At 62.3% G+C, this 14,610-nt stretch overlaps 1 protein-coding gene across 4 annotated transcripts in view; it reads left to right on the top strand.

Annotated features, from left to right (window-relative positions):
• Window positions 1-391: 391 nt before the first annotated feature.
• Window positions 392-14,610, top strand: part of SKI (SKI proto-oncogene) — a 70,129-nt gene continuing 55,910 nt past the window's right edge. For all 4 annotated transcript variants that reach the window (XM_058719402.1, XM_058719399.1, XM_058719401.1 and 1 more), the window contains exon 1: window positions 392-1,483. In XM_058719402.1, the coding sequence (XP_058575385.1) occupies window positions 515-1,483 (969 nt within the window). In that variant the 5' untranslated portion in view covers window positions 392-514. The remainder of the gene's footprint in view (window positions 1,484-14,610) is intronic.

Genomic DNA, 14,610 nt, shown 5'->3' with positions numbered 1-14,610 from the left:
CGGCCCGGCGGGCCCCGCGCCCGCGCCCCCGCTCCTCCCGGGCCCCTCGGCCTCGGCCGCCGCGGCGATTCGCGCCTCGCGGCGCCGGCACCTGCCCGCGCGCCCCCCGCGAGCCCCGGGCCCGCGAGCGTTGGCGTTGGCGTTGGCGGCGCGCGCAGGGTCATGCCCCGCGCCTAGGGCCCGGGGGGCGCGCGGGGGGCGCGCGGGGGGCCCGGGCGGCGGCGGCGGCGGCGGGCGGGGCGCGGGGCGCGTGGATGTGGCGCCGGGCCCGGGCGCCGGCGGGCTCCAGCGGCGGGACCCCTTCGCCCCGCCCGCCTACCCCTTCGCGCCCCCGGGCGAGGCCGAGGCCGCGGCCGTGATCGGTCGGGAGCCGGCGGCGGCGGCGGCGGCGGCGGCGGGGGGAGGGGGCCGGGGCAGGGGCCGGGGGCGCCGCCGGGGCGCCCGGGGCGGCGGCGGGGGCCGCGGGGGCCCGGGCGCGCGGGAGCGGGAGCGGCCCGGGGAGCCGGAGCGCACCATGGAGGCGGCGGCGGGCGGCCGCGGCGGTTTCCAGCCGCACCCGGGGCTGCAGAAGACGCTGGAGCAGTTCCACCTGAGCTCTATGAGCTCGCTGGGCGGCCCGGCCGCCTTCTCGGCGCGCTGGGCGCAGGAGGCCTACAAGAAGGAGAGCGCCAAGGAGGCAAGCGCGGCTGCGGTGCCGGCGCCGGTGGCCGCGGCCGCGGAGCCGCCGCCCGTGCTGCACCTGCCAGCCATCCAGCCGCCGCCGCCGGTGCTCCCCGGGCCTTTCTTCATGCCATCCGACCGTTCCACCGAGCGCTGCGAGACCGTGCTGGAGGGCGAGACCATCTCGTGCTTCGTGGTGGGCGGCGAGAAGCGCCTGTGCCTGCCGCAGATCCTCAACTCGGTGCTGCGCGACTTCTCGCTGCAGCAGATCAACTCGGTGTGCGACGAGCTGCACATCTATTGCTCGCGCTGCACGGCGGACCAGCTGGAGATCCTCAAAGTCATGGGCATCCTGCCCTTCTCGGCGCCCTCGTGCGGGCTCATCACCAAGACGGACGCCGAGCGCCTGTGCAACGCGCTGCTGTACGGCGGCGCCTACCCGCCGCCCTGCAAGAAGGAGCTGGCCGCCAGTCTGGCGCTGGGCCTGGAGCTCAGCGAGCGCAGCGTGCGTGTGTACCACGAGTGCTTCGGCAAGTGCAAGGGGCTGCTGGTGCCCGAGCTCTACAGCAGCCCGAGTGCCGCCTGCATCCAGTGCCTCGACTGCCGCCTCATGTACCCGCCGCACAAGTTCGTGGTGCACTCACACAAGGCGCTGGAGAACCGGACCTGCCACTGGGGCTTCGACTCGGCCAACTGGCGAGCCTACATCCTGCTGAGCCAGGACTACACGGGCAAGGAGGAGCAGGCGCGCCTCGGTCGCTGCCTGGACGACGTGAAGGAGAAGTTTGACTATGGCAACAAGTACAAGCGGCGGGTGCCCCGGGTGAGTGTCCCTGCTGGCCGAGGGAGGAGGCTGGGTGTGCTGGGCCCCAGGGCCCGGAAGCTGGGAGGGCCGGGGAAAGGCTGGGGGGCCGTCCCGGGGCCAGGCAGGGGCTCTGTCCCTGCAGGCCGGGACTTGTCTTAGGGTTTGTTTTTGAGGAAATTCAGGGTGGCGTCAGTGTCCCCATCGACGGCTGCGTAGGAAGGTCCTCCGGCTCGATTCCCATGATGAGCCGGCTTGCTAGGAGTTGGGTTGGGGGTGGGGGGTCCTAGTGTTCTGCGGCCTGGTGGGCACAGAAGCCATCGCTCAGATGGGCTGCGAAGGGCAGGCTTCGGGACTCAGACGCTCTTGTCCCGAGTCCTGGGAGGTTAGATGTGGGCCGAGCCCAGGCTGCAGCCTCAGGCCTGGGGCCTGCCTTGGGGCCCTGAGGAGGTGTCCAGACAGAGTGGGCTCCCAGGCTTGCAGACAGAGAGGGCTGCCTGCCCATGGACCGCAGCAGACAGAACTGGGCCAGGCAGCGCCTGTTTGTGCCTTGAAGTCTTGGGAGACAGACTCAGAAACGAAGCCAGGTGTCCAGGCCGCGGTGGCAGGGGGCCGAGACACGGCGACTCCAGCTCTGTGCGTCTCCGTGGGCCTGCCAGGGTGTGAATCCTTGAGTCCCCCGTGTGGCGGCAAGGGCCACTTGGCCCTGGGCTTGGGGCCCTGGTCAGTGGGCACCTGGGGCCCTGAGTAGGAGTAGCTCGTGGCCTACGATTTGTTTTGGACACGCCTGGTTCCTTGTCTCCCTCTCTCTGAAACGCTGAAGGGCGGGGGAGGCCACTGGCTGAGGCTCTGTTGTCTGCCCGGCGGAGGATCTCTGATCCGGCCGGGCAGCTTCTGGGCCACTGGACGCCAGAACCATTCGTTGGGGTCCTCACCAGCTCTTCATGGTGCCTTCCCCTCCCCAAGTATTTGTAACTTTTCTTTTAAATATCCAGGCTTATTAAACTGCACGCTCGGAATGCTGCACTGGCTTAGCTATTCTTAGGAGGCCTAATTAATTCAGCTATTGCATCAAACTTTTCTTTTTCTAAATCTGTGAATAGATGCTCCCGCCCGGTTTTCTCTGGGCGCCCCTCCAGCGCAGTGTCAGAGTCTCGGTGAGCAGAGGAGGGGCGAGGGATGTAGGGGCCTGTTTGCCTGTGCTTGGGGAGAGGGCTGCCGTGTGCGCGCGCACACGTGCACGAGCGTTTGGTGGCATTTCTGCCCTCAGCTATGCCGGTGCCCAGGTGGCAGCCGTCCGCTGACTGTAGGGCAGGGGTTGTGCACGAGGGATGCTTTGAGTCGGGGAGGATGCTGGCAGGAAAGGCCGGCCCGAGCCCTCGATTTCAGATGAGTCTGTGATGGGCGACGTGATAAGCACCCCGTGTGAACTGGGGGCTTTTCTGTTTGGGGCGCACGCTCCTTCCACCGTCGCTGTGGCCTAGGGGAGTCCTGTGTGCAGGGCTGTGGTAGGTGCGGGCTGTAGCCGGTGGGTGAGGCCGTGGCAGGTCCCCCACCTCCAGAGCAGGTGGCAGAGGGCCTTGTCCGGCGGGGTGTGCCTGTGTTGGTGTCCAAGTTGTGGGGTGGGGGCTCGCCGGGGCTGGCCTTTTGTCACAGCTACAGTCCTGGTCCCGGGGTCCCTTGTAGCAGGCCCTGTGCTTCTGGGCGCGGCCGTCCCCAGGGCTCAGGGAAGGCCCAGCCTGGGCTCCCGGACCGGAGCGCTGCCTGGGGAGGAGGCAGGACTGTTTCCGGGCGCCACCGTCCATGGAGCTGAGGCCAGACCCCGTTTCTGCTCTGGCCTTTTCAACAGATGACCAGCGCCCTGTCTCCTTCCGTGCTTTCCCCCATGCTGCTTTAAATTTTACGTACCGATTAAACGAAAATTTCCCAAGATGAGGAGGACGCGCTTATCGTAAGTGGGTGGGGTCTCCAGGTCAATGTCAGCCCCCGCTGTCCCGTGTGGTGGTGGCCTGGGCGTCTGCCCACGAGCTCTCGTGCCGGCTCTGCCACCTCGTGGGGTGCTCTTCCTGCTGGCTTTTTCTGCCTGTCCTGTTCTTGGGGCTCTGCCTGCTGTCTTGGCTCCGTGACCACGCAGTTGGGAGTCCTGGGGTGTGTCGTTCTCTTTAAATCCCTCAGCAGAGCCATGTGCTCGTCTGTCTGTGTGCCGAGGGCACCACGTGAGGAGGAAGGTCTCGGCTTCAGGGAGGGATGGGACCCCCCAGCTGCCTAGACCCCACTTGCTATGGAAGGAGCTGCCTGGGAAGAGCCCCCGCCCCCCCCCCCCCCCCCCGTGCCCCGCCTATCTGTGATCGCTCCTTCTGGTCGCCTCTGATGGCTTATTTGTGGAATATATTTTGATTTCTTCAATTACTTTATAGCTTAGTTTAGTATTTTTGACTTAGCAGGGATGAGGATAGTAGGGAACAAAGAATGTGCTAGAATTCCTCTCTGTAGGGGACATGACTCCCCTGGGGCCTTGGGTTCTGGTGAGGCAGTGGGAGCTGAGGCACGTTCCCGTGTTGTGGGGCTCGAGCCGCCCAGCTCTCCTGCCAGCCGGCGACTCGGCACCGTTCGCCCTCAGTGCCAGGAGGGCCGCTGGTCTCTGGGGGTCTCGGAGACCCGCTCACCTTTGCCCACCCTGCTTTGCCTGTGGCTGTGGCCGTGGTGGGTTGTCTGTGGTTGCCCCAGTGTGGAAATGAGTGTGGGGTGGGGCTCCGACCTCGAACCTGGAAATCCTGTGAAGGAGGCCTGTCTGCGAGTGTGGGTTGGCAGGCCTCCTTAAGGATGCCCCCTCGCGTCACGGGGGCCTGCGGGAAGTGCTGTCGGCCGTGCTGGGGCCGTGGGGAGCCGTCTCCCAGCCTCTCCCCGCTCCCCCACCCACGGGGTGCTGCCCTGGGCGCCCTGTGGTAGGCTAGCCCAGCTGTGGGACCCCAGGGGATGGCTCCCACGTCCTCATTGCGTCTCTCCTGCTGCGTGACCTCGAGCCAGTTGGCCTAACCTGTGTGGGTCTCCGTTTTCTCGTGTATGAGATGGGGACCGTAGCAAGTGGTGACTGGTGATGTTTTATTTCTCTAGGGTGTTTAGGTGTCCGGTGGGGGTGGGACACGTCCTGTGTGGAAGAACACATGGCAAGGAGATGGGGACCGTGGTGCCCTTTCTACCCCTGCCCTCCTCTTCTGCCCGACTGGCTTTGTCCCTTCCTCTTGGGCTTGTCTGATGGTGTCTGCGCTGAATTGGTCTGGTCGTTTAGCAGCGTAGGTTGCTGTCACAGAGGAGGACGTGGGTGCCGCCGGCTCAGCTGCTGCTGGGGGCCTGGCCTCTTGGCCCGCAGGAGGCCTCCTCGCGGGGTGACCAGGGCCGACCGCGGGACGGGGCGCTGCCTCCCTGGGGCCCGGGCAGGGTTGGGGCTCCTCGGAGATGCTCTTTGTTCTTCTGGGGGTCCCGGTTCCCAGATCGGAGAGCCTGGCTTGTGCGGATCGTCCATCCGTCCTTCAGATTGCCAGGTTTTCAGAAGGGTCCTTTTGTAGCCTTGCCCTTGTCACGCGGCTCATTGTGCTCCAGGGGCCTGCAGGCTGATGGCCCCTTGGTGTGTGGCGTGAGGGCCCGCGACTGCATGTGTCTGGATTCCTGACGTTGGGACAGGTTTTCTCGTGTCACCTGCAACTTCTCCCTGGTCAGAGGGCCAGGCTTCCTCAGAGCAGGGACCGGCCGGCAGCCCTGGGGGTGCCGAGTCTTGCGGCCTGTCTTGGGGAGTGACTGCACCTCTTGGGTCCACAGGCCGGGAAGGGGGTCTTGGCCTGTGGACTCTCTCCCGGAGAGGTGCGTCCGGTCTTATGTGAGCTGATGTCATCACGGGAAGGAACAGTGTGGAGACGGTGCTGCCGGGCTGGAACAGACTCCGACCCGCGCGCTCCCTTGGGGCCCCCTCTTGAACGGGGTGCCGTCCTTTGGATGCCGCCTGCTGTGTGGGCAGAGACTTAGCGACGGAGTCGTCTCTTTGTCCACTTGCTTTGCTGTGGGGTTTTGTGGGGTTCCATGGTGATTTCCTGGCTGCGGACGTGTGGTTGAGAAGGTGGGTGCCGGCTTAGGTGACGCCCTGGACAGGCCTTGGCCGCCCCCTCCCACCCAGGCGGAAGGACAGGGTGTGCCAGAGTGAAGGCTGGGGAGTCTTCTCCGGTGGGGGACGTGGCGGCTCAAACGAGCTCTGCTCCCCCCCCCCCCCCCCCATGCCGTGGAATTGGCCGTGTGGGAGCGAGGGGCTGCCGAATGGCTGGCCGGGTGCCTCAGCCCGTCTCAGTGAGCAGAGGCAGGTCTAGATGGTTCTCCAGGTGTGGGCTGTCCGCCTGTCTGTCTGTCTGCCATCCTGCCAGTTTCCAGCTGGGCCAGGCCCCCTAGCTTCTGGGGTCTCCCCAGGGCAGCAGCTCGCCTGGGGCAGCGGGGTCGTTGAGTGACCTTTGCCTCTGTCCCTGCTGTCTTACTGGGGTCCGTCCGTCCGTCCGTCAGCTGGGGCTATGAGAGTAGGGTCATTGACTCTTGGCGTCTCGGTTTCTCAACCTTCCCCGCAGCCGGTTTGTGTAATGTCTGTCTGAGGTGCCGGGTGAGGGCAGACAGGCCTGCGCTGGAGGAAGTCTGGGGGAGTGTGGCCGAGCCGCACCCCGCACCCCTGGCCGCCGGGGAGCCGGGGGGGGTGGGGAGGCCGTGCTTCCGGGGCCGGCCCTGGCCGTCTGGCGGGAGGTGACCGCGGGAGGTGGCCCAGGCCGGCGGCCGGACTCTTCACGGCGGCCCCGGAGACTGTTACACAAGCACCAATAATGTGTCTCTTTCTAAGGATTGCGAAAGTCAGGGAGGATTTCTCCACTGGAGGAATTATGCAAGTTTCAACTGAAATGTTTTTAAAAAGTTTCTTTGTTTTGAGTCAAAATATAGAGGCTGAATTATTTCCTTAAGGTCCGTGAGAGCTGCAGGGGGAGGAGAAGGCCTCCGTTCTTGCCCCAGCCCTTGCCCTCCTGGCTCGCGGTCCCTGGGGAAATGGGGAACCAGGCGGAGTTGGGACGGAGCCGGGGCGTGGCCTGGGGACCATGCCCATTGCTCCCCTCTTTCTGTTTATTGACCATCTCAGATGGGGGGAGGCGGATCAGAGTCGCAGTGAAGGGACAGGAAGTCATTTCCTGGGGGTGTGGGGTGGTGTGGGGCTGTGTGTGGCGGGCGGCCCCTCCCTGCAAGGCCTCGCGTGGTCTGAAGTGGGTTTCGGTTGGCGTTGGGTTAGAGCCACAAACGGTGTTCATGGGAATGAAGTGGCGTGGGTGGTAGGGACCTTGGGGGGGGGGGCTACACATGTGGCCACCCTGTCGCACGTGTGAGCACGACCCAGGTCCCCGCCCTGCCTGACCTCTCAGAGGCTGCCCTGCACCCCCCCTCCCCCGCTGCCCTGCCCGGTAGCCCAGGTGCCGTTTGTGCAGGCAAACTTGGGTCACGGTCAGGAAGCCTCTAGCATGTTTGCAGGGCTGGCGTGGAGTAAACAGTAGCTCTTACGCTGCTCCTCTGTGAATCAAGAGTCTGATTCTAGGGGAGCCTTGCTTTCAGAGCAGTGAGGACGGGCTGGAGGCCCGTTTTGCTGCATGAGACTTACTGTTTTTCTGGGGAACATCACTGCAGAGGCTCGGCGAGGTGGAGTGGCCTTGCTGGTCACAGCATGGGAGCCCGGAGGTGGGGCTGTGGGGGGGGGTCCCGCCAGTTTTGGGACTCACCACCGCTTGTGTCAACTTGTTTACTAAAATTAAGGACCCGGACCCTGGTGTGAAATGGAACTGGGATGGTTGGGGGACGGGAGAGATGTCTAGAAGAAGGACGAGAGTGGACGGGGCACCTGCTGGGGCAGAGATCTCTCTGGCCGCGTGTAGGTCTGCTGGTGACCGTGGTGCCCGGTACCTGCTGCGCGTGCCCCGGGCACTGCTCTGGTCGTTGCTGGAAATTCTCGTCCCTTGGGGTAATCCTCGTGTCTTTCGTGTGGGTGGAGGCAGATGGGAGGCTTCGGGAGGGGTCCTGGCAGAGCCCGGGAAACCCGTGAGATTGTCTGGGTGTTTGGCGCCTGTGTCTCATCTGACTTTACTGCTGGGACTGGGGAGGCTGCAGAGAACACGACTTGGAGACTTCCAGCTACAGGTCGCGATTCAGGAAGCGCCGGCGCCACGCTCGGGGCCGCGCAGCCTGTGGTGGTCGGGCCTTCCGCTCCGTTCCCCGGGCCACCCCGCTGCGGTGGGCCTGGGATTTGTGTGTTTGTGGTTGTCAGCCTCGTGGAGGGGGCAGGTTGGTCACAGCTGGGTCCCCAGTTCCGGGCCCGGAGTAAATACTCCTTGAATGACTCACAGAGGCATGAAATCACTAGTTATCGAGAAACCTCGGCAGCTCTGCTCCTGACGGCGAGGAGAGAGGGAGGGAGTTTCTCGGGAGTAGAGTGGTGTCCCTCAGGCGTCGTTTGTCCTGGCCGTGTCGTGTGGCTCGCTCAGATCTGCGCGGGGGGGCTTCGAACCTGCTCTGACTCGGGTGCTTGGCTGTTGCCTGTTGAGCGAAGGTGTTCTCAGCTCTGGCGCCGGATGAGCCTGGCCGTGCTGCCCGCCTCGAGGGGGCTTCCGATGGCACGTTAGCTGGCTGCTTTGAAAGGAACATCTCTTGTTGGAAATAGGCTTCCCGGGGACCCGCTGGGGTGCTTGAGGTAGAGCGTCACCGCTGTGGCAGGTGGGGTGGCAGGGAGGAGAGGGGAGCCCGAGACGGTCAGCCGGGTCCCTGTGGTCTGAGGGCCCCAGGTGCCAGTGGGGCTCTCGTGTGGCCCTTGCCCCCTAACCGGACCCCGGAGCCCACGTGTGAGGGGGCAGGTAGGGGTGACAGTCCCATGGTGGCGGCTCCACCGTGTGTCCCAGCTCCTAGGTCTGAACCTCTGGGATGGGGGTGGGGACAGTGCACGTGTTCTGGGGGCATCTGCTGGTGGCGGGTTGTCTGTCTCCCTGCCCCAGAGGCCGTCTGCTGTGTCCTCACAGGAAGCTACTTGCTTGTGACTTGGTGTCTGGGGACCTGCCTAGAGTCTGGGTCTGGGGCACGTTCTCCCCTGTGCCCTCCTCTTCTCCACCGGGGCGTGCGGCGTGTTGGGGGAGGAAGTGTGTTTTTGGGGGGGGGTGAAGGTCTGTCCTGCTTCATACGCAGGACACGACCCCCGCGCTGCAGTGTCCCCACAGCCCGGGTGAGCATGGCCACTCCTGCCGGGCGCTCGGTGCCGGATGACCAGAGAGAACCTTTCATGGGGGCCAGGCCTGCCTTCCCTTGGGAGCAGAGCCAGCTTCTCGTGCCCTGTCTCCATCTGTCCCCTGTCAGCTGAGTGTTCTTTCAGTGACCCCAGCCCCCTGGTGAGACCTCTGTGTGTGGGGGGGTGGCAGTGATGGGCGAGCCGGCTCCTGCGTGTGGCATTCGTGGCTCCCCCTCTGGCCCTCCTGGTTCCCCCTCTGGCCCTCCTTCCACAGAGCTGTGGGTTGGGCACCACTTCAGTCCGTGGGGCTATCCCCGTGGATGCTTTTGTCTGCCTGACGTTCTCCGTCCAGACCTGCTCCCCGCTACACCGAGACCGTCAGGATGGGAAGTGACAGTGGCTCAGCTGTGGGGACGTGGACACTGGTCTGCGATCCTGATGTAGGCTCTGTGCTGAAAGTGACACAGAAACCCCTGTTGTTGGTTTTTTTTTAATTTTTTAATGTTTGTTTATTTTTGAGAGAGAGAGCGAGAGCAGGGGAGAGGCAGAGAGAGAGGGGAAGACACGGAATTTGAAGCAGGCTCCAGCTGTCAGCACAGAGCCTGATGTGGGGCTTGAACTCGCAGACCACGAGATCATGACCCGAGCTGGAGTCAGATGCTTAACCGACTGAGCCACCCAGGCGCCCCCATAAGCCCCTGTTTGAAAGACCCACAGCCCTGTTGCCGGCCTGGGCCCTGTGGCGCCCCGTCTGGGTCCCTAAGCCGCCCCGGTCGGCTGAGATCCATGCGTTGCGCTGGTGCTGGGGCTGCCCTGGTCGGGCCCCTGCTCACAGGGAGCTCCCCTTCTCGAGGGGGGCGCTCTCAGCCTTGCGGTTCCTGCCGTGTGGCTCCTGGCCCCCACCGCAGAGCGAGGCCACGTGTGCCAGCCTGGGGCCTGTGCCTGTGTGTGGACGGTGAGCGCGGCCGTCCAGGCTCAGCCATCGCCACCGGTGAGGCAAGTGTGTTTCTCCAGTGGCCGGGCTGGTGCTCCCTGAGCACGTGGAGGACCCCGGATGGAAGGGGGTGGTCAAGTGCACCACCGGGGAAGCCGGGAACCCTCTCCCCGGAGGGACAGGCAGGTGCGCTCATCCCACGTGCTGGGAGCCTGCATGGGAGGTTGAGACAGAGGTGCCGGGCGGGGGCGGCCAGGAGCAGAGCAGCCCATGGTGGGATCTCCGGGCTGGCGACTCTGCCCCCTTCCCACCCCGGGCGGGGGGCCGGGGCCGCGGCCAGAGAGCGCTGCGGGGGTGAGGGTACCCCGGGCCTGGTGGGAAGTCCGTGCGGCCCTGGCGGGCGCGTGCGGGTGGTCCCGCCTTACCTGCTGCCTCCCCGCTTCCTGGCGTTACAACTGTGTTGCCCAAACCATTAAAAAAATGATGCTCCCAAGCTGAATGATATGCAAATGTAGTCAATTAAGCGAGGGGATTTTAATTAGCAGTTTAAGTTCATGTGTGAAGTGCCTTGCCTTAATTACTTGACAGTTTTGTTGTAAATTTGCTAAGTTTTTTTTGCAGAACTATCAAAACTGTGATTTTTTTTTTTTTTTTTAACATTCTTGTATGCAGTAAGTGTCGCCCAGCCTGCCTGACCTTAGTGGATTTTGTCTCATTTTAGGAAGCTCTTTCAGCTTTGAGAACAAGGTAGGCCCGCGGGTTGCCTCGGTGCGGCTCGGCGAGCGGGGACGTGTTCCGTGTTTGTGGAGCGCGGGCCGGCCGTGGTCTTGGGCTGGGGAAGCGGGCCTGGAGCGGAGGTCAGGGGAGGGTCTTGACTGACGGGACCACAGAGGGCTGGGGGCTACAGGCCTGTGCCCTGAAGAGCTTTGAGGGGCCCGCACGGTGGGCCCGGGTCCCCTCGTCGCCACAGCACCCATCTCGGTCCCTGATGCCTGCTGGGGGCCCGGGGGGAGTTCCGGACTTTGAAGCTCCTTCCCAAATACGCAGGAGGAAGCCTCTCCTCCTGCACACCCCCCACGCCCCGAACCAGAGTGTGGTGTCCACCCCACGGGCTCAGCCGGGGCCGGCCTGGTGTTCCTTCGCTGCCGCCAGGCGAGCGTTCCGGCGTGGGAGCGGGTGGTCCTGTGGGGCTGGCGTTGGAGCCTCCTCCCCTTTACGGGAGAACGTGCCCTCACTGTTCTCCAGAGGGTCTGGGGTCACGGAGGGTCCCTCTGTGGACTCCCCTGCACCCCTAGACTTAATTGCCTGGTGGAGCTTGACGCCTCTTGTGTAGTTAAGCGTTTTTATTTGAATCGTGATTGCTTTGGTGGATCTGTTTTCTCAGTCTCTGCGACAAAGGCTTGTGTCCTGGTTCTCTGGGTGATCCCTGGGGGGCTGAGGACCATGACGGGGACCCAGCAGGGCGGCCCCACAGGGTGGCCTGCTGTCCCCGTGGCTCCAGGCTTTTGGAACCTTGGCCAGCGTCAGCCTCCTCAACAGGTGTGAGGGGCCGGGGGCCTGTGGAGGGGGTGCAGGTGGCTCCGGGGAGCTGGGCCAGGGGGTGGCAGGAGCTCGGTGGCCGCTCTGCGTGCCTGGGCCTCTGCCACTGTTGGTTACGCTTCACTGGCCTCGTGGGACAGAAATCCAGGAAGGCGGTGCCGGGCAGGGCTGCCCGGATCCCTTCCTGTCACTCCCAGCGCCGAGATGGTGGGCGCGCGCCATCTGATGCAGGGCCCGGGAGGGGTGCGTCCCTTCCAGTGCCATCGGGGCGCGTCTGGGGATACGGATACGGAAACGGAAACGGAAACGCACAGTTAGGACGGGAGGTTTCCCGCTTACACCTGGGTGGCGAGGCTAGTGAGTGTGGCCCACACGCCCGGCCCAGCACTCCCCAGTGTCTCACTCGTTTGGTTTCCTCCGACTTCTCCCCCTTTTTTTTGCACGGGGCTGTGCTGATTTCCTAGTTCAGCACTTCATCTCCTAACGTGTCCAGAGTCCGGACGGGTCACAGCCGTGGCGCCGTCAGCGTAGCTGACAGTAACGAAGGGATCTCCTTCCTGCCAGAGGCGCCCAGCCCGCACTCGGGTCCCTGCTGTCTCAGAAGTGGCTCTTCCGCGCTTGCTTTGCAGGGTCCAGGGCCACCGTTGCTCATGATTGAGGGGCTTTCTGCGCGTGCCTGCTGCGTGCACACGTGTGCGTGTGCCTGCCTCTGTGCACGTGTGTAAGGCCACATATTTCCAAGTATTCTGTGGTATCGAGGGTTCCGGCATTTATTTAGCTGCGTTTTTGTTACGAGTGAGGCTTCAGGGAGCGTCTTGCCGCAAACGCTTCCCGGAAGCCTCCGAGCACCAGCGTAGATGCGGGAACGTCATCTCAGACCGGCTGCGCCCCCCGCGTCCCCCCGCAGGTTAAGAGGTACGCTCTGTCTGCTCTGCTCTTCTGTTTCATTGTGACCCCCAGGGGACTCCATCCTGAACGTCCTGTGTGTGTGCCTGTGTCCCCATGGAGCCGGCGTGGCCCCGTCACTGGCGCCTGTCTGCACAGGCCCTCGCCCGGGGGCTCCGGTCACTCGCTTGCCGCCTCGTTGCCGTGTGGCTTTGCCGCTTGAGCACATCGGCCTGTCCTCACTCTTGGGGCGGATGGTCTGGCTTCCCACGTGGATGACTTTGAATAGGAGTCGCGGATCGTCGCCGGCCCGTGTGCGCGTGCCTGGGACCTGGGCCCCGAGTGACGTGGCCGAGCCAGAGGGCACCTAGATCGTGCTGGGCTGTCCTCTGAAGTGGCTCTCCCGTCCCCCTGCGGGGGGGGGGGGGGGGAGGGGCCCCCGTGTCCTGTGCTGGCCGAGGTCAGTCCTCTCTGACCGTGTGTCTCCTTGGGGACGTGTGAGGTCAGGTGGGGGGGCTTCTTGTGGAAGATTCGGCAGATCAAAGGGGGCACCCGCTGGTGTTACTTACACACAACATGCACATCTATATCTCCTGTGCCTCCTAAATCCTGACTGAGGGGTGACCGCTCCGTGCTCTGACGCCAGGAGACCTGGGGCCCCAGAGAGGGTTCTCGATTTTACACATTCCTGAAACTCGTTCTGTACATGGCTTGCCAGTTTGTTACACGCCCAGAGAATTAAGAAGGTTCCTTTGCTCTTACAACCTTTGGTGGCTGTCATTCGGGATAACTTTGTTAATTTGAACGGTGAAAATCTCATTTTTTAACTTCTTTCTACTGGCATTGGCCATTTTGTTATTTTTCGTGTTTTTGTAATTAGCCTCGTGCTTTTGCTTTGTTGTGGTAAAATATAGCTATCGTAAAACTTGCTGTTCTAGCCTTTTTTTTTTTTTTTTTTTTTAAGAGAGCATGTGGTGGGAGCTTGGTGGGGCAGGGGGTGAGGGGGAGAGAGAGAGAGAATGAATCCCTATAGGCTCCACGCTGAGCCCTACTCGGGGCTCGATCCCACGAACTGTGAGATCATGACCTGAGCCAAAATCAAGAGTGGGACACTTAACTGACTGAGCCACCCAAGCGCCCTAAACTGGGTTGTTCTCTAATTGAGTTTTGAAAGTTCTTTACATAACTTAGGTATGTTCTTCACCCAATGTAATTTGCTAATGTTTTCTGCTAACCTGTGACTGATTTTTTCATTCTCTGAACAGTGTCTTTAGAAGAGCAGGTATTTTTAGTTTTGATGAAGTCCAAGTTACAATTTTTATTTTATTTATACACGTATATATATACACACACACACACACACTTGCCGTTTGTTTATTTTGCGAGAGAAAGAGAGGGACAGAACGAGCAGGGGAGGGGCAGAGAGAGAAAGGGGACAGAGGATCAGAAGCGGGCTCCGAGCTGAGAGCACAGAGTCTGATGTGGGGCTCGGGCCCACGAACGGTGAGATCGTGGCCTGAGCCGAAGTTGGATGCTCAATCAGCTGAGCCACCCACGCACCCCAGTGTTTTTAATTTTTTGAGAAACGGCCGCACTTTCCTACAGTGGCTGCACCGTCATGCGTTCCTACCACCAAGTGCACGAGGGTTGCGTTTCTCCCACATGCTTGCTGAGGATCCGTGTTTGTTTTGTGTTTTCTGTGGTTTCGATAAGGCAGCCACCCTGATGGGCGCAGGCGGGTGGTCGGTCGTCGCGACCCTGGTCTGCACGTCCCCGCGGTGGGTGAGGTGAACGACCCGTGTGCTTCTTGGCCATGCGCTTGCCTTCTGTGGAGAAATGCCTGTTCAAGTCCTTTGCCCCTTTTTGAGTCGAGCTGTTCTGTTTTATTCATTGGTGGGAGTTCTTGATGTATTCTGGATGTGAGTCCCGTCCGTTGTGGTAAGTGACGGTCCGGTGTCATGTCTCTGGTACGTATTGGGGCTTACGATCCTCCGTTGGCATCAGAGGGAGGAGCCTGTCTGTGCAGGAGACCCTCCGTGCCACCCAGGCAAGGGCAGGGACTGGGGTGAGGGGCTCTGGGTGTTTGGGGGGGCAAGTCTCATGGTGCGAGCACAGTGGCAGGTGGACCTGAATGTGGATGTCATCTTATTTTTGATTTTGTTTTTTAAAAGATTTCATTTTACTTCATTTATTTATTTAAAAAAACTTTTTTTTTAATGTTTGTTTATTTTTGGGACAGAGACAGAGCATGGATGGGGGAGGGTCAGAGAGAGAGGGAGACACAGAATCCGAAGCAGGCTCCAGGCTCCGAGCTGTCAGCACAGAGCCCGACGTGGGGCTCGAAATCACGAACCGTGAGATGGTGACCTGAGCTGAAGTCGGATGCTTAACCGACGGAGCCACCCAGGCGCCCCAAAGATTTTATTTTTAAGCGATCTCTACACCCAATGTGGGGCTCGAACTCACAACTCCGAGATCAAAAGTTGCGTGCCCCACCGACTGGGCCAGCCAGGT

Source organism: Neofelis nebulosa, chromosome 2, assembly GCF_028018385.1.
Source record: "Neofelis nebulosa isolate mNeoNeb1 chromosome 2, mNeoNeb1.pri, whole genome shotgun sequence".
Taxonomy (NCBI): domain Eukaryota; kingdom Metazoa; phylum Chordata; class Mammalia; order Carnivora; family Felidae; genus Neofelis; species Neofelis nebulosa.
This window is presented reverse-complemented; position numbering and strand designations above follow the sequence as displayed.